Source organism: Cajanus cajan, chromosome 1, assembly GCF_000230855.2.
Source record: "Cajanus cajan strain Asha chromosome 1, NIPB_CcT2T_4, whole genome shotgun sequence".
Taxonomy (NCBI): Eukaryota; Viridiplantae; Streptophyta; class Magnoliopsida; order Fabales; family Fabaceae; genus Cajanus; species Cajanus cajan.
Genome location: NC_138517.1, coordinates 24,063,265 through 24,091,007, shown reverse-complemented (window position 1 = coordinate 24,091,007; position 27,743 = coordinate 24,063,265). Strand labels below are relative to the sequence as shown.

The 27,743-nt window shown below is 37.6% G+C and overlaps 3 protein-coding genes across 11 annotated transcripts in view; 2 read left to right on the top strand and 1 right to left on the bottom strand.

Annotated features, from left to right (window-relative positions):
* The window catches only part of LOC109815907 (uncharacterized), a 39,922-nt gene that overhangs the window by 8,391 nt on the left and 3,788 nt on the right, over positions 1 to 27,743 (top strand). For 8 of the 9 annotated variants that reach the window (XM_083076936.1, XM_083076935.1, XM_083076937.1 and 5 more), the window contains one exon: positions 1 to 27,743. This exon is cut by the window's left edge. In XM_083076936.1, coding sequence (XP_082933062.1) covers positions 4,641 to 5,543 — 903 coding nt within the window. In that variant the 5' untranslated portion in view covers positions 1 to 4,640 and the 3' untranslated portion in view covers positions 5,544 to 27,743. The other variant, XM_083076944.1, reaches the window with a different exon arrangement.
* On the top strand, positions 9,892 to 11,904 carry LOC109815898 (uncharacterized). Its single transcript, XM_083067382.1, has 3 exons — positions 9,892 to 10,154; positions 10,723 to 11,469; positions 11,535 to 11,904. Exons 1-3 carry the CDS (start codon positions 9,892 to 9,894, stop codon positions 11,902 to 11,904), a joined length of 1,380 nt encoding a protein of 459 aa, XP_082923508.1.
* Positions 18,132 to 19,061, bottom strand: LOC145953371 (uncharacterized). The gene has a single exon (XM_083067326.1). It carries the CDS (start codon positions 19,059 to 19,061, stop codon positions 18,132 to 18,134), a length of 930 nt encoding a protein of 309 aa, XP_082923452.1.

Genomic DNA, 27,743 nt, shown 5'->3' with positions numbered 1-27,743 from the left:
TGTCTAAGTGTTTGTTTACTCTCGTAGAGAGGATAAACTATTAGCAACACTCACTAAGATAAGCTATCTTAGTTTTTACACTGATATACAAGAAATGCTTTGAGAAAAATGACTTATGTTCTTTTGCTTTCTTTTTTGTATTGCACGTTTTCTCTACTTCTCAGTTTTGTATCTCCTTCTTTGTCTTGATACTTATAGTCATTTGATAAATCTGCCCGTTGTTTGAATTCAAGTTTTCCTGTTGGAGCGTAGCTTTGTGTCGTTGCAGATGGAGGCTTCGTTCATGGTCATGTAAATCTTCTCATTTAATGCATTTGATCTTGCATTAAATGTTTGCTTGTATTCGTGGAGTCTCTCTATGTAGTTGATTACTTCAATATCTGACTTCAATCATGATCTAGGTATATTTGTACTTTCCTCATCAGTTTAGCTGCTGCGGTGCTGTCTTTTTCTGAAAAGAAGGTGTCCTTTCTCTGACGCTTTCAGCTTTGACTTGTAAATCCACACTTGCCTATTTTCCCTTTTTTGTATTCATGTTGATGTTCTTTTGTGTTTCTTGTATGATCTCTTTCGATGTGATTAGTGGACTTCAGATGTGTTTCATTATTTTTGACTACGTCTGGATACATGATACTTCGTCTGATCTTGACTACCCTCTTTGTCTGGGCATAAGAGTGATAACTTCGTCTTCTAGTTTATTTGGTTTTATCTGATGATCACTTAATGTTGATGTCTTGGCCAAGTTGCGTCTGATGCCTCAGGCTTTCGCTGATAGACTTGTCTTGTATCTTGATTTGTGCCTGAATCGACCTTAGTCTTGATACTAGCTTTTCTATCGTCTGATGTTTTGTCCAGCTAGATTATGCTTGATCATACTTCATTGCTTGAACTTATTGTTATCCGTCTGAAACACTAATGCACATGTTAGTAATAATAATATGTATTATATTTGTCATATTCAAAACCTCGGTGGGAATGCGCTTCGTCTGACTTAACATATAAGTGTCTTGTTGCTAATGGGCACCTTTATATCTCTAAAGACGTTGTCTTCAATGAAGTTAAATTTCCCTACAAGGCTCTCTTCTCTCCGTCCCCAATCCATGCTTCCCAAGATATTGTTGAGATTCCCCTTATAGTGACCAACCCTTCCACTCTCACTCCGTTCCCCTCTTCATCCACTCAACCCCATGAATCAGCCTCAATTCCCACTCATACACCATCGCCTAATGTGGCTCCTGAACCTGACACACTTGTAACCCCACCTAATTTTCAGAACGCCATTGCTAGTCCGTCTCCCGTCACCCTGTCTATTCCTACTTCTTCATCTTCTGAACCTAAATCACAACCTATTATTCATCCTCACAACACTCATCCTATGGTCACAAGAACCAAAGACGGCATTGTTAAGCCACGCCTTCAACCAACGCTTTTACTCACCTATACTAAACCCAAAACCACTAGACAGGCCTTATCTAATTCCACTTGGTTCGCTGCTATGCAGGTAGAATACAATGCTCTGCTTCACAATGGCACCTGGTCCCTTGTTCCTCTGCCACCAAACAGAACTCCCATAGGCTGCAAATGGGTCTTTCGAGTCAAGGAAAACCCTGATGGCACTGTTTGCAAGTACAAAGCCCGCCTTGTAGCCAAAGGCTTTAATCAACAATTTGGCTATGACTATAATGAAACCTTCTCACCTGTCATCAAACCTGTAACTGTTAGGCTCAGTCTTACTCTTGCATTGACTCATTGTTGGCCCCTTAAACAACTAGATGTCAACAATGCCTTTTTAAATGGTACCCTTGAAGAGGAGGTGTATACATAGTTTTAAAAACCAGACCGGTCATCGAACCGGTTAAGGTACTGGGTCAGTGGGTCAAAGGTTGAACCGGTGGGTCACTAGTTGAACCGGTGGGTCACTAGTTGAACCGCATGACTCGATTTTTATTAAAAAATATTTATATTAAATATATTTTATATTTATAAATTTTAATAAATTCATATCTTATTTTAAATTTCAATTTTTCTATCTTATTTAAAATTATTTTTATTTTTATTTTGTAAAAAAATACATAAAAAAATTACATGTTAAACGGTATATTAATACAAATTAAAAATATAAATAATATGTACATATATAATATGCTTGCAATTAATATCACAAAATAATATATGTAATATTTACATAGATATTGTATTATTAAATATATAATTTAAAATTAATAATATACTATAAAAGTTATTTAAGTTGTATATATTGCAAACAAATATATTAGAACAAGTAGTCATTGTTATATTTAATAAGACTCCTTGTTTTTTCATTAAGAGATTCAATTTTCATTATTATTTTTGTGATTTATGGTCCCTTAAAAAAATTTAAAAAAACATAAGAAAAAAAAGTGGTTGAACCGGTTTGACCCACCGGTTCACCGGTTGAACCGGAAAATTGACCGGTTCAATCCGGTTTGAAACGGGTCGACTGCATAACCGATCCAACTTCAGATTCGAACCGGCTGGACCACCGGTTCCCGGTCCAACCGGTCCGACCGGCCGGGTCGGTCCGGGTTTTAAAACACTGGGTGTATATGACTCAACCTACGGGATTTGAATCTTTTGATAAGACCCTAGTTTGTAGACTTCACAAAGCTATCTACAGTCTCAAACAAGAACCTCGTGCCTGGTTTGAGAAGCTAAAATCTACCCTGCTACAGTTTCACTTTCAGGCTAGCAAATGTGATCCATCCTTGTTCGTTTATTCAGTTGACAATAATGTCATCTACGTCTTGGTGTACGTAGATGACATTATCATCACAGGTAACAACTCTACTTTTCTCCAGAACCTTGTCTCTCGTCTTCATTCTGCATTTTCTCTCAAAGACCTTGGTGATCTTGATTACTTCCTTGGCATTGAAGTTAAAAATTAGTCATGGTTCTCTAATCTTAACTCAAAGCAAATACATTAGGGACCTCTTAAATCGCACGGACATGGAAGCATCAAAGCCCATTTCTTCTCCAATGGTTAGCGGCTGCAAATTATCCAAAATTGGTTCTGAAAAATTTCTTGATGCGTCTCTCTACAGATCTGTTGTTGGGGCATTACATTATGCCACAATAACCAGACCTGAAATTAGCTTTTCTGTAAACAAGGTATGTCAATTTATGTCTCAGCCTCTTGAACAACATTGGATTGCTATGAAACGTATTCTACGCTATCTTAAAGGCACTATATCTTGGGGTCTTCATCTGCAACCCTTTCCTTCCAATTCTTCCCTCTCCATTCAAGCTTATTGTGATGCAGACTGGGCTTCTGACTTGGATGACAGGCGCTCCACCTCAGGTGCTTCCATTTTTCTTGGACCAAACCTTGTGTCTTGGTGGTCCAAAAAGCAAACTGTTGTTGCTCGTTCCAGTACGGAAGCAGAGTATCGCAGTCTTCCTCTTGCTACTGTTGAAGTTATGTGGATACAAAAATTACTCTCTGAACTTAAAGTGAATCATTCAACTCCAATCGCCTTCTGTGACAACATGAGCACTGTGGCCCTTGCTCACAACCCTGTTCTCCATGCGCGCACCAAACATATGGAATTAGATCTTTTCTTTGTTCGAGAGAAAGTCGCTGTTAAGGGTTGTTCATTATTAGAGAAGAGACTAGGATAATAAATACTTTTATTATTTTATTGTATTGATACAGTATATTTTCTGTTTTCTGTTAAATGCTGCCAACTCATCCAGTTGGTTAGATTTGTTAGGTCTATATATGTAAGTGATATCTCACGGATATCACTATCTTGTTTTTCATCAATAATACAATCTACTGAAGTTCTCTCAATCCTTTCTCTCATATGGTATCATCGTGAGCACGGTGAGATCTGGGTTTCTGTTTTCTGCTTGTGCCCTCTTCGTGTGGTTTTGCTTCTTGCGCCCTCTTTGCGCGATTCTATTCTTCGCGCCCTCTTCGCGTGCTCTATTTTTCGCTCGCGTGATTTTCTGCTTCGCTCGCGCCTCGCACCCTCTCTGTACGACTTGCTTGCGTCTCTTCTTGATTCTTGTCTTTGACTTCGTCGTGCTACTTCTATTTGTTTTTCTGCTCGCACTGGTCCTGCGCAACCTGTTGAGACTCTTCTTTTCCAATCTTGCTCCAATGGCCTCCGCTTCCGCAACCCCTGACAATTCTGTTTCACATACATTTTCCCAATCTGTCACATGCAAACTGGATGAAAAGAACTTTATGACCTGGCAGCAACAAGTTACTACTGTGATTCGTGCACATGACCTTGAACGGTTTGTCATCAATCCTAAGATTCTGCTGAAATTTCTTACTTCTGAGGATCGTGACTCCAATGCTATCAATCTCGAATACACTGCCTGGGATTGCAAGGATTCGCTGCTGTTTTCCTGGCTTCTCGCAACACTTTCTGAATCAATTTAGGCTCGTGTTGTCTCTTGTCGTCACTCGTACCAGATTTGGGATCTGGTGTTTCAACATTTTCAGTCACTCACCAAAATCAATGCGACACAATTATGTCTAGAGCTTCGCACCATCAAGAAAGGAACAAGATCGTGTTCTGACTATCTCCTTCGCATCAACACCATCGTTGAGACTCTTGCTTTGATTGGTAGTCCCGTTTTGACCCGCGAACATGCTGAGTGCATTCTTGGTGGTCTCCCACCAGAGTATGACTCTAATTTCTACAGTCACTGCTTTTGTCAGTCGTGATGATATCCTTTCCCCCGCTGAACTTGAGAACATGATTCTTGCTCAGGAAGCAAGACTTGAACAAGCAAAGGCTGCTGTTATTCAAGAACCCTTGTCCATCAATCTTGCTCAAACTACTTCTGTCCCAAATGGTGTTCCAAATGCCAATTTGGCTTTCCAGCAGCCTCAGATGTCAAACTCTCAGCCCAATACATTTCAGAATTTCCCGTCTCAATCTCAAGGTGGCTTGAATAATCGTGATGGAGGACATGGCCGTGTCTCTCGTGGTGGACGAAATCGTGGTTCTGCTGTTCAATGCCAAATCTGTCACAAACGTGGACATGAAGCCTCCACGTGTTACCAGCTTTTCAATAGCTTATCCTTGGGTGGTTTTAGATTGCCCTTCCATTCATTGTTTGCTCCTTACCCCACCTATGGTCCCAGTTCTCAACATGGGTATGTGCCTCAGAATCCTGGCCCTGGTGCTGTTCCCTACTATGGATCTGTCAATATGCTTGGACATTCAGGTCCAGTTTCGTGGCCTCCTTATCCCTTGGGTGGCTCTTTTTCTGGTCCTTGTCTCCCACCTCCTGGATTCACCTTCCTTGCAGCGACATCCAACCAGTCAAGTCATTCACGTGCTGCATCCCCTGCTACAGCATGGATTCCAGATTCTGGTGCTTCTCACCATGCAACCCCTGACCCTCAATATCTCTTGCAGAGTGCTCAATTCACTGGCGCAGAGCACATTGCTATGGCCAATGGCCAAGGTACATCTATTGCCTCAATAGGTTCTAATATGTTTCGGTCCCCTATGCATCCTTCCACAATTTTGTCTCTGGCTTAGAAACCCTTCTATTCCTTCTTGTAGTTGATAAAAGTTGCTGATTTGAAGGATCATGTCTTGCGGAGTTGGGGTTGAGTTTTAGAGTCGTACAAAGCTTCCTTCTTTTCTTCCTCTTCTACATTGGTTCTTCAAGTGGTGAAGGAAGCTGTAATTTTGAATTCTTTTGTGCATTGTGTGGTTTTATTGCTGAAATGAGTTGATTGTTGGCTACTATGAATAATGGAATGATTAAATTGATGAAATTGTGTGGGTGTTGGGGTTTTCTTGAAGCACTTGAGGAGGAAGGGAAAATTCTTATTATGAGATGGTTGCATGTTGCTTTTTGACCTTGGTTTGAGTTACCCGTGATGCTTATATGTATCATGTTGCAATGCAAGTTGGGATTTTTTTGAATTTCAAGTAGATTGATTGGATGAACTTGGTTTGTGCATTAGTGCGAAAACTGATGCCACGTTGGGGGTTCCTTCAAGGTGTTGTGCATGACTCCAAAGAGGTGTCTTTGTCTTACTCACATCATGCTCAGGATTGGGGGTGCTGAGTGTGAGGAAAGAAAATCGTCTCGGGTGGAATCAGGTTGGATGTGGGTTGAATGGCATTGGATGTGACAAGAGAGACTCGTTTCTACCTAGATTCACGCTGGGCACTAATATGTATAGCGTCAGATGTGAGTAAAGTAGAGACTCTTTGCCTAATTGGAGCCGAACGTGGGTCTTGCCACGCTAGGCGTGAGAGTGTGGGAGACAAAGTGTCCTTTGCCTCAAATGTGTTGGGCGTCCTATGAGTGGCGTTAGGCGCAAGTTGCATGATGGAAGTTGATTGTTTTAAGTGGTTTGAATAGTTGAAAGATGTGTTGTAAGTTGATGGATAATTGATGATTTGTGTTGTAATGTTGTGAGTTGTTTAAGCTGCTAAGTATTGGGAAAAACCCAAGTCCCACATCGACTAGAAATTAGGCAATTGAATAGTATATAAGTGGAAAGCAACCCTTACCTTACAAGCCGGTTTTGTAGGGTTGAGTTAGGCTTAATCCACTATTCTATCTTGGTATCAAAGCCATTTAGATCCACTTTAAAAATGGGCCACCCACCATTGATGCATGCCTCACAGGCATGAGGGAGTGTATTGGGAAAAACCCAAGTCCTGCCAATCCTAGATCATTAAAAAGGGCCACCCACCATTTATTCACGTACCAAGCTCAATAGTGCTGGACGTGAGGGGGTGTATTGGGAAAAACCCAAGTCCCACATCGACTAGAGATTAGGCAATTGAATAGTATATAAGTGGAAAGCAACCCTTACCTTACAAGCCGGTTTTGTAGGGTTGAGTTAGGCTTAATCCACTATTCTAACTCTAAGTTGTTATGTTGTTAGGCATGTCTTTGAGATACATGTCTTATTTAAGATACATAAAAACTAGAAGAGAGTAAGTGATGATTTCGAAAACTAAATATCACATTGTAAGGATGAGATGTGGTGTTCAGAGAGCTGTTGAAAACCCTTCAATATGTGAGTTGACTGTTGAATGATAAGCTGTATGTTGTTTCCTATAGGATTTATTTGGTATTCGTGTGTGGGAAAGGTCGAACACATGTATAAAGTGACTGAGTAAAGTACTGGGTCGGAGACTTAGTGTCGTATTAATGCAAGCTAATACCGTGGTAGGCTCATACTTAAACTGTTCTATCCTGATAGTAGTGCTAGAACTCTTAGTTTAAGTGGTAATGTTGAGAAACCAAATTTTGTTAGTTGACTGGGTCTAGCCATTTAAACTGCTCACCTTGTGTTGTTAGAGATCTCCATAGTTGATATGCATTACGACACATTAGATTTGATGTTGTGTTGTGTTAAATGTGTTGAGTTTGATTAAACTCTTGTGCTGAGATTGATGTGGTGTTGTAAGTTGTTGTATTTTGATGTGATGGTGTTATTTATGAGTTGGTTATGTTGTATCGTTGAAAGGTGCTTAGTTCTAACTATATGTTAAATTCTTTTCACAAGCTTATCCTATGTTTTCTTGTGGTTAGAACTGCAATGATCATACTCAATATGGGAGAGGTTAGCTAGTCGTTGTGGAGGGTCATGTTGGGGATGACTAGTTTTCTTTTGTTATCGTTGCTTTGGTGTAGTTTGAATTTGTATAGACGCCAATGGTTGCTTAGATTTATCTTGCTCATAGTCGTATATTTTGTATATATAGTATGTATGTACAAGAACTATTATGGTTTTTTTATTCCCTACACATAACTGTGTACATGGTATTAATTACTAGTTGCATGATATTAGTTTCTAACTTGCTAGGTCATTACATAACGTTAATATGCATTTGCTTGTAATCTTAGTTGCACATCACTCACACCTCACATGGCTCACAGTCACACTCATTCTCATTCGCCCCAACCACTTGCACCTCATGCTGATAGTCACACTCATTCTCAATCGCCCCAAATGGCCAAAGGAAATTAAAAAATCCTAATCTTCAATGAGACTTTAATTTTGAATTGATTCATTTGTCTTGCTTCTTTCCCAAATCAATTCATTTTGCATGAAACCTAATCACAAATTCTCTTCCTTGATTCCCTTCATGTATCCAAGTACAAGCTATTGATGTTCATTTTGGATGATTCAAAACATGGGTGTGCCTTTCTTGTTTAATGGGTATTTTTAAATAGCAACGTGACTATCCTAGCTTTTTGATTTTTATTAAGGTGTGTTATTTGACTTATGGAATTTTACATGTGTTTTCCAATGTTAAATGTCATAATCTGCAATTTTATTGACAATGAACATGGTTGGAAGTGGGAACTAATAAAAAAAAATGTTGATTACCAATTTTTTGTTTTCTTATGAATGATGGTGTGTTGCAGGCACTCTTTTTGTGTTTGCTTTCATACAGAAAAAGCTTCTAAGTTTTGATATTTGTGCAAGGTATTGGGATAAATACAATGCTCGTTCAATGCTCATACAAAAGGTAAACAGTAGAGTTTGACAACCATTCAATATTGAGCTATAAAGTCACTTTATTTTGTATTAGGTGCTAGGTGTGGCAATGTCAATCTAACCATGATTCTGGATGAAACCTATTTCTGCCTATTGATTAGTCTACTTTGCATATTGGTTTGATTTTTAAAAGCTTATGTTTGTGGGCATTTATGCCTAAATGCTTAGAATTCTATTTACTTTCACCACATAGCTAATTCTATAACTTTGTTAAAATATAAGTCATAATGGACCTTGGGCTAAATAATAAATTGAAGTGTTTTCATGACCTTTCTTTATCATGGATTAAAGTGGATATTGTGTCTCACATGGACATATCAATTAGTGTTTCACATCAGTATATAAATATTCATTGAATTCTTTTTGGAATAGTTTTACGATTCAACTTTCCTGTCTCCTACACACTATGATCAGAAATAGTTTGGGCCATTATTTTCTTCACTTATGAATAACTCTCTGGCAATGCTTGAAATTTACTATATAATCTGCTTATTTGAAATTTGTCAATAAAAGAAATCTGGCTGAATTAATCTATATTTTGGAATTTTGTAACTTTAGTAGTCGGGAGACTGAATTCTCCAACTTTCATTCTCCCCATCCATTGTATCTAGTTTTATTCTCTCTCTCCATCTCTTTCTTTCTCCAATACAGAGAGTACCTACAAGTGAATTACATTCGATTAACAAATCTTGGCCTTTCCAAGATTGGACAATTGATTTAATTGGTCAAATTTATCCCCTATCAACAAAAAATCACAAATACATAATTGTTGCCATAGATTATTTTACCAAATGGGTCAAAGTTGTTTCTTTAAAGGATGTGGATCAAAAAGACGTGATAGATTTTATTGAAGATCATATCATTTTTAGATTTTGAATTCCCCAAACAATAACTACAGATCAAGGAATCATATTTACAAGTCGAAAAGTTGCACTATATGCTGAATCGAGAGGTACCAAATTAGTTACTTCAACACCTTATTATGCACAAGCAAATGGTCAGGTTGAAGTTGTTAATAAATTTTTTGGTAAATTTAATTAAAAAACATATTTTTGTTAGGCCTTGAGGCTAGCATGAAACATTATTGTAGGTCTTATGGGCTTACAAGAATTCACCAAGGAGTGCAACTAAAATTACATCATATAAGTTAGTTTATGGACATGAAACAATTTTGCCTATAGATATTAATTTGTAGTCCATTCACATACAAAGACAAAATGACCTATCAGTCAAAGATTATTGGAATCTAATGTATGATGAGCTGATTCAATTAGATGAAGAAAGAATAATTGTTATATAAAATGTTATACATCAATGTTGTCAAAAAACTGTTATAACGTCGTTATAACGAAATGGCAGGGCGGTTTTGGGGCTCTTCGCGATTCGCCATCCGCCATATGGCATTTTGTGGCGTTGTCCGCCATTTTCGTCGTGGTGGGCGCCATGGCCGTTTTGACCCGTTACACTATGAAGGGTATGGTGGACTTAACGGGTCTAGGGTTTCTGGTGCTAGTTTTGGGCTGCGACCCAGGCCTAATTTGAGTGCCTTAATGGCTTTGGGGTTAGAGAGTGTGAATAGAGCCGTCGCGACAGCCACCCACCCAAATGGACTCCTGTGACCTTCAATTTGCCTCTGGTGACATTCCTTTGCTGTCGCCCACCACTCGACAGTCACCTTTCCGGTCGGAGACCTGAACTGCAATGGTCCAACACCTTGGCGAGCAACCACAACACGTGAACAATACTTATGGAAGTCAAAATCGCCCTTAATCACCTTCGTTCACTGTCCCTTGGTCCCTTTTCTGGTTGACGACCTGAATCGTGGTGGCCCAGCACTCCGGCGAGCTATTCCAGTGACATAGCCAAACTTCAAACTAGATAGGTTTTTTTTTTCTTTCAGTTTTAATCCTCTTTTTTTTCCAGTTTTAATCTTCCTCCTTTTATTTTTTCAATTTTAATTCTCCTTTTTTTCTTTCTTTTTTTTTTTCCCAGTTTTAATCCTCCTTTTAGTTTTTCCTATTCTTTTGAGTTCTTTCTTAACGAATTCATTGTTGCATCTGCAGCAACAAATTTTTTAATCCCAATTCTTCTACCAATTGGATCAATTTAAATTCCTATTTTCTTCTAAATTCTAAACTAACATTGAGTGTCTATTTTATTATTATTCTTTTTCTTCTTTTTAGGATAATGTCTAGCAATTCAATTCCAAACCAAAGTCAAACATCCTTAAACTCTGTTAAGAGAACAAACATAGGATGGAAACATTGTCATCCTACCAAAGAGAATGATACCAATGAAATTGTCTGTAATTATTGTAAAAATATCATGAAAGGAGGAATTACAAGAGCAAAGCAACATTTAACGGGAAAGAAGGGAAGTGTTGCACCTTGTCAAAGTGTTCCACAAGAGGTTAAAGATGAGTTGTGGGCAATTGAGAAAAATAAGAAGATGAAAGAAAGTGAGTCATGCCAAAGAGTAATGGAAGATGTGACTCTTGGTAGTGAAGATTATACATTGGAGGGAGATTTAAGAGAATTAGAAGTTGAGACACTTGGGGCCAATGAAAGGAAGAAAGTTGCTATGAAAAAGGGGCTTATTGACCTTTTTTGCAAACATCCAGAAACAACAATTGCAAAAAATAAGGAGAAATTGAAGCAAATAGGTATAAGGGAGAGTTGTGACAAGGAAGCTACAACATGGGTCCACCAATATATAGCCCGATTTTGGTACCAAGTTGGACTATCTTTTAACATGATCAAATTGGGGAGCTTTCATGACATGGTCTCAGGTATTGGGTCTTTTGGACCGCATTTGCGACCTCCATCTTATCATGAGATAAAAGTTCCACTTCTCCAAAAAGAGATGGAGTATACTGAAAAATTGATGAAGAGTCAAAAGGAATATTGGGCTAGTTTTGGATGTTTCATCATGTCAGATGCTTGGACGGACAAGAAGCAAAGATGCATTATTAATTTTTTTGTGAACTCTTTTGTAGGAATAATGTTCAAAAATCTGTTGATGGGTCTAATTTTGTGAAGACTGGAGAGAAGCTATTTGAATTATTAGACTCTATTGTAGAGGATATTGGGGAGGAAAAAGTTGTCCAAGTCATCACGAACAATGGCAGTAATTATGTTCTTGCTGGCAAGATGTTGGAGGCAAAAAGGAAGAAAATCTTTTGGACTCCATATGCAGCCCATTGCATAGATTTAATGTTGGAGGACATTGGGAAGCTTCCCAATATCAAAAAAACAATTCAGCGGACAATTTCTCTTATTGGCTTCATTTATAGCCATTCAAGCACTTTAAGTTTGTTAAGGTTTTATACAAACAAAAAGGAGCTAGTGAGGCATGCGATGACTTGATTTGCAACATCTTTTCTTTCTTTGGAAAGTATCTACCAAGAAAAATCAAATTTAAGAAAGATGTTTGTTTCGGATTAATGGAATTCAAACAAGTTATCAAAGGAAGCAAAAGGAAGAGAAGCATGTAAAACTATTTTAATGCCTTCTTTTTGGAGGAATGTAGTGTAAATACTTAAAGTCATGGCGCCTCTTGTAAAAGTACTTAGGCTTGTTGATGGTGAGAAAAAACGAGCTATGGGCTATATGTATGAAGCTATGGATAAGGCAAAGGAGGTTATTATGAAGTCTTTCAATAACAATGAGACCAAATATAAAGCTGTGTTTGATATTGTTGATAGAAGATGGGATGTTCAGCTTCATCACCCTTTACATGTTGCTGGTCATTTTTTGAATCTGGAGATGTTTTATGACAACCCTCAAATGGAATTTGATAGTGAGATTATAAGAGGGTTTTATGCAAGCATGAATTAGTTGGTAGGAGATTTGCAAGTGGAGCAAAAAATCATGATGAAGCTACACACTTATAAAATTGCAGGAGAACTGTTTGGGATTGAGCTTGCTATAACAATGAGGAAAAAGGTTTCACTGGGTTAAAAACTAAACCTTTAAGAGCTTTAAACTTCTATTCTACTAATTGTTCCATGTTTAATAACTTTTCTTTTGACTTTATAGCTCAATGGTGGAGACTTTATGGTTCATCAACTCCCAATTTGCAACAACTAGCCATAAAGATATCGAGCTTGACTTGTAGTTCATCCGGTTGTGCACGTAATTGGAACGTCTTTGAGCAAGTAATTAATTTGCTTTTGAAGAGTCTTATTAGTTCCAAATATTTTAAAATGTTTGCTTAATTATTTAACTTAATGTTGCATATTCATACTAAGAGGAGGAATAGGCTTGATCATAAAAAATTACATGACCTGGTCTATGTTAAGTATAATCAAGCACTCATGCGAAGATACAACCTTAAGGATGAAATTGATCCCATTAGCCTTAATGATATTGATGAATGTAATGAATGACTTGTTGGAGAGATGGATGGGGATGATGATGATAAAGTTGAAGCTCTAGATGAGAGTTTTTGGTGGAAATGATTCACTTACTTGGAATCAAGTTTATGATGTTTCAGGGGTTGGAGAGCCTCTAATGTATACTAGGCATAACAAAAGGAAGCAACCTCCAAGTGGGGAAGGAGCATCATCTCAAAAAGTTTCTAAAAAAGGCAAAGGAGTGTCTTCTTCAACTAGGAAAGGAAAAGGAAAAGTGGCTAAAGTTGTTGAAGGAGATTCAGAAGATATTAGTGAGGAATTAGAGGAAGAATTGCCAAATATTAACTTCGACAATTCTGAAGGTGAAGAAGTTGAAGGCTATGCCCCTTTGGCATTCAATGAAAAGAATGATTACATTGAGGAAGAGGAGGAGAATGATGATGAGGAGGAGGATGATTAGATTAGCAAAATGCTTCTTGTACTCTTGTTTTTCTATGTTTTTTTTGTTGTGTTTTAATCAATTATGTTATGAGACTTAATGAATTATGGTATTGTTGTTATGATATTTAAGTATTTTAAGTTGATATTATGTTGCTTTTAATTTAGTTTTGTTGTTTTTTTTGTATATAAATATATATATATATATATATATATATATATATATATTGTCTGCCATAGGCCGCTATGGCATCCGCCATAGAGTTATAAAGGATTTTCGGCCTCATCGCCATAGACCGTTATCTGCTATTGATAACCTTGTTATACATCAAAAAGAGAAGATAGCATAAACATACAACAAGAAAGTAAAGAATAGGAAATTTTTGATTGGCGATCTAGTACTAAAAGTTATCCTTCTTATGGATCAAAAATCTCAGTCTTGAGAAGTGGTTATACAATTGGGAAGGCCCATTTGTGATCGAACAAATCTTTTCGAACAATGCATTTCTAATTAAAGAGGTACATTCAAATGACAAAAAAAGTGAAAAATGGTAAATACTTAAAGGAATTCCATGAAAGCAAATTATATTGACTAGAATATCATTACTTAAATAAGAGATTGCACAGGAAACAAAGAATATCATTCATTTACAATATTTTGTTCTGAAAGCATTATTGGCATGATAAGCCTGATTTTAACTTTGGTTCCTTAAAGCACATTGAACCTCCAATCTCTTCTTGTGCTCTAAAGTCTTTAAGATCTTGGATGAGATCTCCTTTTCTTAATCACTTAGCTTCTGTTTTTGTACGACCTCCTGGCTTTGAGCTTTTAAGGCCGCATGCTTCGATCGTATTGCATCAAACTTTCTTTGCATAGCCTCAATCGTCTTCTCAACATCAGCTTCATCCTTCTTAAGCTGCATCAAGATTGAAATGATGTGTTCGATGGATTCCCATATCGAGAGTAGCTTTGATTTGAGTTGTTCAAGCTTAGCATGATCCCCCTCAGTATCTAGCTCGATCTGAGCTACTTCTTGGTAAAAACTCACCCATTTTGTATGTAGCTCAAATGCTAAAGTGAAAGTTTGTACATATTCATGTGATTCATCAGTCACTTCGAGGGGGAGATCAGGGAAGGTTGTTAGATCATCAATCATCTGCTTGATTTCGACTTTAAAGTTAGCATCGAGAAGTGCTTGATCGATATCATCCACATAAGCTTTGGAACGGAAGGAAGTTAAGAGAGGTTGGAAGTGTATCATAGGATTTGGAGTCTTCTCAGATACTGATGCTCTCGCTAGTCCAATTATCCCAGCACTTCGAAAATATAATCTTGATCAACATCATCATTGAAGAAACTTATGAGATCTAGATCTTCAGAAGGAATTGAAATTGGTGGGGGCATAGAAGACCCAACATCATCTTTGCATGGTTGAGAAAAAGGAGAATTGGTCGGTCTTTGTAGAAAGTGTTCGAATGTGAATACCTTATCAGTATAATATTCACACTACCATCAAAGAAAACATATAGATACAAGAAAAGAAGGAGAAAAGGAATGGATTAAGAGAGAGTTGCTTGTTAGGACATAAAATTAGCTCTAAGACAACCTCATCCATAATCACCCTCAACACATCGGAATCAATCTTATCTTTTCGATGAAGAGGGAGGGGTTTCATCTGACACAACCTGAATTGTATGGCAAAGAGCTACGGCTGATAATGATAAATTCTTACATCTTTTTGCTTTATGCTAGAGAAAATGACATCTCAAGACAAGAATCCAAACCATATTTCAATCATATCTTGAGAAATACATCCAACTTGATTATTATTTTTCATCCAAGGACGACCCACCAAATCAAGGCGAATAAAAGGGGGCCAAGTCACCAGAAAACTCTCCAAAGCTAGGAATAGTTTGTACGTATCAAGCAAAATTTTCAATAGACCTCTTCTTAGGGGTTAATACAGCCAATCTTACCTCCTTGAGTGAGTATGTGATGGAGGATTGAAGAGGAACAAGCTTAAGTCTCCTCTCAAAAATAGCATTAAGCCATAATTGCAGCAACCAAAGGGGTCTAGAAAGGTTCTGAGCATCATTCTCTCAAAATAAACTCTCCGAAGCTTAATCAAGACAGGTGTACAAGGAGGCCAATAACAATTTATTCAAACAAACCTTCTAGAGATGCAAAGACTGAGCAAGAACATAGTAATACTTTGGAACTTGAAGAGAAGGGATGCAAAAAATACAAGTAGATAACCAATATAAAAGAAAGGTCATATGTTTGAACCCAGTAACAAGATCACCCTCCTTGCCACGATGAGGATTGATAAAAGCTAAATATGTATTTCTGTCTTATAGGGAATAAATATCATCCTGAAGCATTTGAGGAGGAGATCTTGCTTAAGGATACTTCGATCATATGGGACAGAAAGACATATTTGGCTTTTATCAATACTCATCGTGGTAAGGAGGGTGACCTCATTACTGAGTCCAAACATATAGCCTTTCTTTTATATTGGTTATCTGTTTGTGTTTTTTGCGCCCCTTCTCTTCAAATACCAAAGTATTACTATGTTCTTGCTTAGTCTTTGCATCTCTGGATGCTTTGTTTGAGTAAGTTGTTACTAACCTCTTTATACACCTGTCTTGATGAAGTTTTGGAGAGTTTGTTTCGAGAGAATGACCCTTAGAACTTTTATGGATCCCTTTAGTTGTTGCAATTATTGCTTAATGCTATTGAGAAGAGACTTAAGTTTTTTCCTCTTCAATCTTCCATCACATACTCATCCAAGGGGGCAAGATTGGTTGCATTAACTCTTAATAAGAGGTTTGTTGAAAATTTTGCTCGATATGTTCAAACTATTCTCAGCTTTGGAGAGTTTTCTAGTGACCTGGCCCCTTTTATTCGCCTTGATTTGGTGGGTCGTCCCTGGTTGAAGAATAATAATCAAGTTGGATGTTTTTTTCGAGATATGATCGAATATGATTTAGATTCTTGTCTTGAGATGTCATTTTCTCTGGCATGAAGCAAAAAGTTGTAAGAGTTTATCCTTATCAAGGTTATTAATAGCGGATAACGGTCCATGGCGGTGAGGCCGAAAATCCTTTATAACTCTATGGCGGATGCCATGGCGGACAATATATATATATATATAAAGAAAACAACAAAATAAATAACAAGCAACATAATATCAACTTAAATATCATAACAACAATACCATAATTCATTAAGTCTCATAACATAATTGATTAAAACACAACAAAAAACATAGAAAAACGAGTACAAGAAGCATTTTGCTAATCTAATCATCTTCCTCCTCATCATCATTCTCCTCCTCTTCCTCAATGTAATCATTCTCTTCATTGAATGCCAAAGGAGCATAGCCTCAACTTCACCTTCTGAATTGTCAAAGTTAATATTTGGCAATTCTTCTTCTGATTCCTCACTAATATCTTCTGAATCTTCTTCAACAACTTTAGCCACTTTTCCTTTTCCTTTCCTAGTTGAAGAAGACACCCCTTTGCCTTTTTTAGAAGCTTTTTGAGATGATGCTTCTTCCCCACTTGGAGGTTGCTTCCTTTTGTTACGCCTAGTATACATTAGAGGCTCTCCAACCCCTAAAACATCATAAACTTGATTGCAAGTAAGTGGATCATTTCCGCCAAAAACTCTCATCTAGATCTTCAACATCATCATCATCATCCCCATCCATCTCTCCAACCAGCCATTCATTACATTCATCAATATCATTAAGAATAATGGGATCAACTTCATCCTTAAGGTTGTATCTTCACATGAGTGCTTGATTATACTTAACATAGACCAAGTCATGTAATTTTTTAAGATCAAGCCTATTCCTCCGCTTAGTATGAATCTACAACATTAAGTTAAATAATTAAGCAAACATTTTAAAATATTTGGAACTAATAAGACTCTTCAAAAGCAAATTGATTACTTGTTGAAAGATGCTCCAATTACGTTCACAATCGGATGAACTACAAGTCAAGCTCAATATCTTTATGGCTAGTTGTTGCAAATTGGGGTTGATGAACCATAAAGTCTCCACCATTGAGCTATAAAGTCAAAAGAAAGTGTGTGTAACACGAAACAATTAGTAGAATAGAAGTTTAAAACTCTTAAAGGTTTAGTTTCTAACCCGATGAAACCTTTTTCCTCATTGCTAAAGCAAGCTCAGTCCCAAATAGTTTTCCTGCAACTTTGTAAGTGTGTAGCTCCATCATGATTTTTTGCTCCACTTGCAAATCTCCTACCAACTTATTCATGCTTGCATAAAACCCTCTTATAATCTCACTATCAAATTCCATTTCAAGGTTGTCATAAAACATCTCTGGATTCAAAAAATATTAAACTGCATGTAATGGACGATGAAGCTGAACATCCCTTCTTCTATAAATAATATCAAACCCGGCTTTATATTTGGTCTCATTGTTATTGAAAGACTTCATAATAGCTTCCTTTGCCTTATCCATAGCTTCATATATATCTAGCCCATAGCTAGCTTTTTCTCACCATCAACAAGCCTAAGTACTTTTACAAGAGGCGCCATGACTTTAAGTATTCTACATTCCTCCAGAAAGAAGGCATTAAAACAGTTTTACATGCTTCTCTTCCTTTTGCTTCCTCTGATAACTTGTTTGAATTCCATTAATCGGAAACAAACATCTTTCTTAAATTTGATTTTTCTTGGTGGATCCTTTCCAAAGAAGGAAAAGATGTTGCAAATCGAGTCACCGCATGCCTCACTAGCTCCCTTTTGTTTGTATAAAACCTTAACAAACTTAGGTGCTTGAATGACTATAAATGAAGCCAACAAGAGAAATTGTCCGCTGAATTGTTTTTTTGATATTGGGAAGCTTCCCAATGTCCTCCAACATTAAATCTATGCAATGGGAAAATTTTCTTCTTTTTGCCTCCAACATCTTGCTAGCAAGGACATAATTACTTCCATTGTCCGTGATGGCTTGGGCAACTTTTTCCTCCCCAATATCCTCTAAAATATAGTCTAGTAATTCAAATAGTTTCTCTCCGATCTTCACAAAATTAGACCCATTAACAGATCTGATGAACATTGTCCCTACAGAAGAGTTCACCAAAAAATTAGTAATGCATCTTTGCTTCTTGTCCGTCCAAGCATCTGACATGATGGAACATCCAAAACTAGCCCAATGTTCCTTTTGACTCTTCATCAATTTTTCAGTATACTCCATCTCTTTTTGGAGAAGTGGAACTCTTATCTCATGATAAGATGGAGGTCGCAAATGCGGTCCAAAAGACCCAATAGCTGCAACCATGTCATGAAAGCTCTCGAATTTGATCATATTAAAAGATAGTCCAACTTGATACCAAAACTGGGCTATATATTGGTGGACCCTTGCTGTAGCTTCCTTGTCACAATTCTCCCTTATACTTATTTGCTTCAATTTCTCCTTGTTTTTTGCAATTGTTGTTTCCTGACGTTTACAAAAAAGGTCAATAGGCCCCTTTTTCATAGTAACCTTCTTCCTTTCATTGGCCCCAAGTGTCTCAACTTCTAATTCTCTTAAATCTCCCTCCAACGTATAATCTTCACTACCAAGAGTCACATCTTCCATTACTCTTTGGCATGACTCACTTTCTTTCATCTTCTTATTTTTCTCAATTGCCCACAACTCAGCTTTAACCTCTTGTGGAACACTTTGACAAGGTGCAACATTTCCCTTCTTTCCCATTAAATGTTGCTTTGCTCTTGTAATTCCTCCTTTCGTGATTTTTTTTACAATAATTGCAGACAGTTTCATTGGTATCATTCTCTTTGGTTGGATGACAATGTTTCCATCCTATGTCTCTTCTCTTAACAGAGTTTGAGAATGTTTGACTTTGGCTTGGAATTGGGTTGCTAGACATTGCCCTAAAAATAAGAAAAAGAACAATAATAAAATAGACACTCAATGTTAGTTTAGAATTTAGAAAAAAATAGGAATTTAAATTGACCCAATTGGTAGAAGAATTGGGATTAAAAACATTGTTGCTGCAGATGCAACAATGAATTCATTAAGAAAGGAGTAGGAAAAATTAAAAGGAGGATTAAAACTCGAAAAAAAAAAGGAGGATTAAAACTGAAAAAATAAAAGGAGGAGGATTAAAACTGAAGAAAAAAAAAGTAGGAGGAAGAATAAAACAAAAAAAAAGTAGGATTAAAACTGGAGAAAAAAACCTAGTTTTGTCGGAGTAGCTCGTCGGAGTACTAGGCCACCACGGTTCAGGTCGTTGGCCAGAAAAGTGACGAAGTGGTGGTGAACGGAGGTGATTAGGGGCGGTTTTGACTAATGTAAGTGCTGTTCACACTTTGTGGTTGCTAGCCGGAGTGTTGGGCCACCGCGGTTCAGGTGGTCGGTGGCAAAGGTGACCAGAGTGAAGTGATTGGAGTTGAACGAAGGTGATCGGAGAGGTTTAGGGCATGAGCTCCTCTTCAAGTGTAGAACGTCGCGACTGTGAGGGAGGAGAGACGAGACGCGGAGACGAGCCAAAAACATAGGGCTCACTCCATTTGGGCCTGTTTCGAAACCCAAAAATAGGTTTTTTAAAAAAAAAATCCGTCATTACTGCCATGCCCGTCATAAAGCTTCACGACGCCATGACCATGTTGGGCGCCATATCAAAAATGGCGAATGGCGGTTCAGGTTCAAACCGCGACGTTTTTCTATTATAACGCCGTTATAACCGATATTTGACAACATTGATCCTTATCAATTGTGGTTCTTTGCCAGACAATTTGTGTTGTGTCAGATGAAACCCCTCCCTTTTCGTCGAAAAAAAAGATTGATTCCAATATATGTTGAGGAGGGTGATTATGAGGTTATCTTAGAGCTAATTTTATGTTATGACAAGCAACTCTCTTAATCCATTCCCTTTCTCTCCTTTTCTTGTATCGAAGTGTTTTCTTCGATGGTTGTGTGAATATTATAATGATAAGGTATTAACATTCGAGCACTTTCTATAGAGATTGACCAACTCTCCTTTTCCTCAACCATGCAAAGATGATGTTGGGTCTTCTATGCCCCACCAATTTCAATTTCTTCTGAAGATCTAGATCTCATAAGTTTCTTTAATGTTGATCAAGATGATATTTTCGAAGTGCTAGGATAACTAGACTAGTGGAGCATCGGTATCTGAGAAGACTCCAAATCTTGTGATATAGGAATCCACCGAACACATCATCCTAGTCTTGATGCAGCTTAAGAAGCACGAAGCTAATGTTGAGAAGACGATCGAGGCTATTCAAAGAGAGCTTGATACAATACGATCGAAGCATGCGGCCTTAAAAGCTCAAAGCCAGGAGGTCGTTCAAAAACAGAAGAAGCTGAGGGATGAAGGAAAGGAGATCTTATCTAGGCTCTCAAAGACTTTAGAGCACAAGAAGAGGTTGGAGGTTCAATGTGCTTCGAGGAACCAAAGTTCAAATCAGGCTTATCATGCCTATAATGCTTTTAGAGCAAAATATTGTAAATGAATGATATTCTTTGTTTCCTGAAAATCTCTTATTTAAGTAATGATATTCTAGTCAATATAATTTGCTTTCAAGAACATTGATCATTTAGTTTCTCCTCCTCCTCATAGTTCTGATTAATGTGAAAATCGATCTAAAGTATGGGATCATTTCACTAAGGAATCCGATGAAGATAAGATAGCTAAATGCAACTATTGTGATAGGTTGATCAAATTTGAAAAGGGAACTAGTGCAATGCGATTTGATCTATGCAGATGCCAAAATAACCCAAATAAGGAAGCGAGAAAGAAGCAAAAGTCAGATTCATCCACAAATGTTGTTTCTTCCCCTTTCTTGGCTAGGCCTAAAATTGACCAAGAAGCATGTTGGAATGCACTAGGAAAAATGTTCATAGCAATGGAACTCTCCTTTCGAAATATTGAGCATGAAGCTTTTTGGAAGTTGTTTCATGATGCTACTATGTGTATCTTTGGTTCATCTTATGTGACTAGCAATATGTACATGTTTGAGGCCTTTGAAATTAGAGTAAAGGTTAAGCAAATGTGGGCTTCCAAGGATGTGACTATAAGTATGATGGCTGAAAACATGAAGAAGAAATAATATATGATAAATATTGGGGCAAACTTGATCGATTGAACATGTTATTATTGATTGCTCTTGTGTTGCATCCAAGATATAAATTAAAATTCATGCATTGGTTGATTAATCAAATTGTTGATGGTGTTGTGGCATTTAATTTGAAAGATAAAGTGGAATCAAGTATGACATTACTTTTTGAAGAGTATAATGGTGGGAGAAATGAGTTTGAAGCTAACTCACAGGAAGCTCGACTCAATGAAGAAGCAAGTGACAATCCTTATGACTTCAAGCAATTCTTCAAGTCGTCTCATAAATCTGAATGAAGTAAATACTTATAGGAAGCCTTAAAAGAGAGTCATGGATATTTGGATGTTTTAAATTGGTGGAAGCTAAATTCGGGTTGATTTCCAATTCTTTCAAACATGGCAAGAGATTTGCTTGCTATACCTGTTTCTACCGTGGCCTCTGAATCTGCCTTTAGTATTGTAGGAAGAGTTCTTGATCCATATTGTAGTTCTCTTACACCACAAACGATGGAAGCACTTATTTACATGCAAGATTGGCTCAAAGGGACACTCTCACCATTGTCTTCGAAGGAAATAGAGGATTTTGTGGAGCTTGAGAAATTTGAACAAGGTAATAAAATTTATTTAATTGGCTTATGCTATATTATTTTATTATCTATTTAATATAATATGACCAGCTATTAACCGATGATATTTTTCTTTATGTTGCATAAATTATTCCCTCACAAGACTGTTTATTTAGTCTACTCCATTACACTTGATGATGACTAGCGAAACACTTGCATTATAGTTTAATGTTGTTTTTATATTTTTTATATTTTTTTTTGATAATGTTTAGTTTGGGTTGCTCCGTGAATATATGTTTTTCAATTGAAATATTTGAATGCAGTGTATTGAGGGGTTTGCTCTGCTGCTGCTTAGCCAACTTTAACTTGAAGGGAAATGTTATCTTAGATTCACTATTTTCTTAGTTTCTGCATTTCCTAATATCATATTTTGTTACCCTGTTTAGTTAGGAATTATGACTATTAGTATAAGTAAGGGTATCATAATGATATTGTTGGCAAGCAGTGAACATTTCTGTTGGCAAAGTGGCAGTGAATGGGGAGGGTGGAAATAGTGATGGAGATGGCAAGCAGAGTTCCAGAATTTTATTGCTTCAAATTATGCTTAGAAACTTTAATTATTTGGCTTCTTCTATGTACTAACTGTTCTTGGCCAAGATTCTTTGATTTCCCAAGAAGCTGGAAACTTTGCCTTGTGCGTGATCCCTGCTCTATTTGCTTATGCAACACTTCGGGCCTTGGTACGATATTTTCTTATGCAAAGTTTGATCAGTCGCCTTGTCATAAGTTCCCCCATTACTCTTTGCTTCTATGTAGCTTTCTGTTGGCTACTGGCTATTGGAGAAAAGGAAAACAGAAAATGATTCAGTATATTCACAATATCAAATGATATGTAAACATTCCTTATATAAGGAAGATACAGCTGTACAGCTCAGCAAATATTCTAACAACCTAACAAACTAATGATGAAAAAATATTTACATATATTGACATACACCAATACCCCCCTGCAAACTCATGTGGAGGATTTGTGAGAGGAAAAATCCTGAACATGAAGTTTGCTTTTAAGAACTGTAAATCGGGAAGAAGATAGAGGTTTGGTCAGAATATCAGCCCACTGATCTAAGGCAGGAATATGTTGAATCTGTAATTGCTTAGCCAACACTTTCTCACGAACAAAAAATACATCAATTTCCATGTGCTTAGTACGACTATGAAAAACAGGGTTATGAGCAATAGCAACAGCACTCTTGTTATCACAAAACAAGGTAGGAGAAAAGAAAGGAACATGCAGTTCTTTTAACAAAGCTTGAATCCAAGTTAACTCAGCAGTAGTCTGAGCAATAGCTCTGTATTCAGCTTCTGTGCTTGATCTAGCAGTAACTTGTTGCTTACGAGACCACCAAGAGATCAAATTAGGACCAAGAAAAATGGCAGAACCAGATGTAGAGCGTCTATCATCAATATCAGAAGCCCAATCAGCATCACACATTGCAGTCAAATTGAATGATTTCCCAGGAACAGCAGGTCTGAAATGAAGCCCATGAGAAATAGTACCCTTTAGGTAACGCAAAATTCGTTTTACAGCAATCCAATGAGTGTCCAAAGGTTGAGCCATAAACTGACAGACCTTGTTAACAGAGTAGCTAATGTCTGGACGAGTCAAGGTGGCATATTGTAATGCCCCAACAACAGAACGAAATAAGGTGGGATCATGAAAAAGATCATTGCCATTTTTGGAGAGTTTGCAGGAAGAAACCATAGGAGAGGAAATGGGTTGAGCCTCAGCCATTTTTGTTTTGTGCAACAAGTCCCTAATGTATTTGCTTTGTGTCATCAAAATAGATTTATCAGTAAAATATTTGACCTCAATACCAAGAAAATAGTCTAACAAACCAAGCTGTTTGAGAGCAAATCTTGCATTTAACTGAGTTGTAAGCTGCTGAATAAGAGACTGAGAGCTTCCAGTGAGAATGATATCATCTACATACACCAATAGGTAAACAGTTTGCTGTTGAAGAGTGTAAGTGAACAAGGATGGATCAGATTTGCAGGCAGAAAAACCAAATTGCAGAAGAGTAGTTTTGAGTCTGGCAAACGACTGCCGTGGAGCCTGTTTAAGGCCATAGAGGGCCTTATTTAACCTGCAAACCAAACTTTTATCTGCACTTTCAAAACCTGGTGGCTGGACCATAAAAACAGTTTCCTCCAACAAGCCATTTAAGAAAGCATTGTTCACATCAAGATGAAGTAAGTCCCAACCATTTGTGAGAGCCAAAGTGAGAATGATTCTAAGTGTGGTAGGCTTAATAACAGGAGAAAATGTTTCATGAAAATCAAATCCAGGAACTTGGTGAAAACCTTTGGCAACCAATCGGACTTTGTACTTATTGATAGACCCATCAACATTCTCTTTAATGCGAAAAACCCATTTACAGCCCACTACCTGCCTATTAGGTGGGAGAGGGACCAAATCCCAGGTCTGGTTCTTCATCAAAGCAGTGTATTCTTGTTGCATAGCAGCAAACCATAAAGGATCAGCAAGAGCAAGTTTGACTGTTTTAGGCTCACAATGCACCAGAAATATAGAAGAATGGAGTTTAGGTTTGTGTATTCCAGACTTTGAGCGAGTTTGCATAGGGTGATTATTGATGGTTCTTGGAATATTCGGTTCTGAATTGTTGGGAATAGAACCAGAAAATGATGCAGCAGGAAAAATAGAAGGATCAGAACCTTGAGTGGTAGAATCAGTGTTTGCACAAGGGACAATAGCACAAGAGGAAGAGGGGGAGGCAGACTCTGTAAAGGTAGGATAAGATGAATGAGATGTAGAGGAAGGGATAGATGTAGGAGAGGAAGAATTTAAAGAAGTAAAAGGTGACAAGTTAGGTTGGAGAGTAAAATATTGAGGTAAAGTGGAGGAGGAAACAGGACACTGAGGAAACAAATGAGCATAAGGGAATCTTTGTTCATTAAAAATAACATCTTTGGAGATATAAATTCTGCCAGTAGCAGAAAGACACTTATAACCCTTATGAGCATGAGAATAACCGAGAAACAGACATTCTTGGGATCAATAGGCAAGTTTATGAGTATTATAAGGTTTTAAGAGAGGAAAACAGGCACAACCAAATGCCTTTAAAAAATCATAATCAGGTGGGGTTTTGAACAAAACTGTATAAGGAACACCAAAATTGAGTGCAGCACTAGGTAACCTATTAAATAGGTAAACAGCAGTCATAAAGGCAAAGTCCCAAAATTTTAATGGTAAAGAAGCATGATGCAGTAAAGTAAGACCACTGTCAAGAATATGGCGATGCTTTCTCTCAACAGTTCCATTTTGATGATGAGTGTGAGGGCATATAAGTCTATGAGTAATGCCATGCGATGCTAAAAAAGATGTGAAAGGTCTAAATTCACCTCCCCAATCAGACTGCACACTTTTGATTTTATAATTAAGTTGAAGTTCAACCATGGATTTGAAATGTTTAAACACTGGGAGAGCCTCAGATTTGACTTTTAAGGGATAAATCCAAGTATATTTGGAAAAAGCATCAACAAAAGCAATGTAATAGCTATAACCAGAAAAGCTAATCACATGAGAAGGACCCCATAAATCTGTGTAAATCAATTCCAATGGAGTAGTGTAAACAGAATCAGAAATAAGAGAAGGTAAACGATGAGATTTGCCAATAACACATGAATTACAGAAGTCAAGGGTATTTTTATTTACTGAACCAAGTTTACATTGATTGAGAACAAGTTTCAATACATGTAAATTAGGATGACCAAGCCTAGTGTGCCAAAGATTGCTAGAACTAGAAGTTAAAACAACTGGAGCTGAAACATCAACAGAATTGGCAGTAGCTAAGGAATGTGCAGGGACAGGTTGCACATGAGCTTTATTCTTGCATGAGTAAGCAGTAGAAACAGAAGGATTGTGCAGCCTGAGATTGGGAAAGGAATAGAGACCATTGGAACCAACAGCACCTTGAAGTAAAATTTCATGAGTCGCCTGAGATTTGACAAGACACAAGTGAGGATGAAACTCAAAGTAGACTGAATTGTCTTTAGCAAATTGACTCACACTCAACAAATTTTTAGCAATGGCAGGAACATGAAGTAAATGATTAAGTTTAAACGAAACTTGAGAATTAAAGGGAGAGATGAAATATGAAGAACCAGAACCCTTAATTTGCAAACCTTGACCATTACCAATGTAAATCTGATCCGGACCATCAAAGTGAGAAAACTGAGTGATGTTTTGAGCTGTATCAGTAACATGATTTGAGGCCCCTGAGTCTGGAATCCAAGTTGTGTTAGCTTCAGCAGAAACTCCTTGAGAAGGAGCATCAGTAGGAGTACTAGATTTGAGATTAGGATTGGTCCAGGTGTTGGAACTTTTGAAGTTAACAGGTTGCTGTGTAGTAGGATCATATAACACCATAGAATCTGGAGGTTGATAGGATGCATTAGCACGAAAATGACAAACATTAGCAGTATGACCAAATTTTAAACAGATTTGGCATTGGAAATTGGCAAAACGGCCACCACGACCACGACCAGAAGTACCCCCACGAGGACCACCACGATTAATAGCAGAGGCTCCATAAGCACTACGACCTCCAAATGAGCGACCTCGAGAACCAGAACCCTCATGCGACACATAATTAACCACCGGAATAGACTGCTGTCGAAAACGATTGCTGCGAGACTCAAAGGAAAGAAGTTGAGCTTCAATTTCATTAACCGGAGGTGTTGTGAAATTACCTTCAATAACAGCAACAACTGGTGCATATTCTTGCGGAAGATTAACGAGAATGGCATCAACATATTCCTCATGCTTTACTGGAGAGCCAACACCAGCGAGTTCATCAGCGATGCTCTTGATTTGCAAAAGATACTCACGCATGGTTTTACCTTCTAATTGAACCGAACGAAGGTCAGTGCGAAGTTGACGCGCACGAACCTTAGTTTGCATTTGAAAATACTCATGAATCGTCTCCCACACCTCGTAGGAGTGAGTTGCGCCAAGAACACGAGACAGAACGGATTTCGACAATGTTGATTGAAGCCATGTCAGAAGCATTTGATCTTGAACCTCCCACGCCTCAAACTCAGGATTTATGCGATCACATGCACGATCATCGTCGGTGAGGTATCGCGGAGGAATCTGCGGATTGACCACAAACCGTTGAAGTTTGTGGGACTTGATGACCGGTTCAACCTGTTGTTTCCAATGAAGATAATTGGAATCATCAAGACGTTCAGTAACAGAGTTGAGAAAGGATTGAGAATGAGAAACAGTGGAAAGCGCCATGAAAGCCGGTAAGAGGAGAAAGAGAAAATGTGGAAAAAATTAAAGGGAGATAGGATCGTTTGCTCTGGATACCATATTGGAGAAAAGGAAAACAGAAAATGATTCTGTATATTCACAATATCAAATGATATGTAAACATTCCTTATATAAGGAAGATACAGCTGTACAGCTCAGCAAATATTCTAACAACCTAACAAACTAATGATGAAAAAATATTTACATATATTGACATACACCAATAAGGAGCAACATTCTATTGGAACTTCATACTGGCTGAATGTGATCATTTTACTCGTATTATATATGAAATTCTCTCCTGAGTGTGAAACGACTCAGGTCCCAATTACAATGGAACTATCCCATGGGAATGGGGAGTTCTTTCACTATGCTATTCCTTCTGCTGGAATGATTTG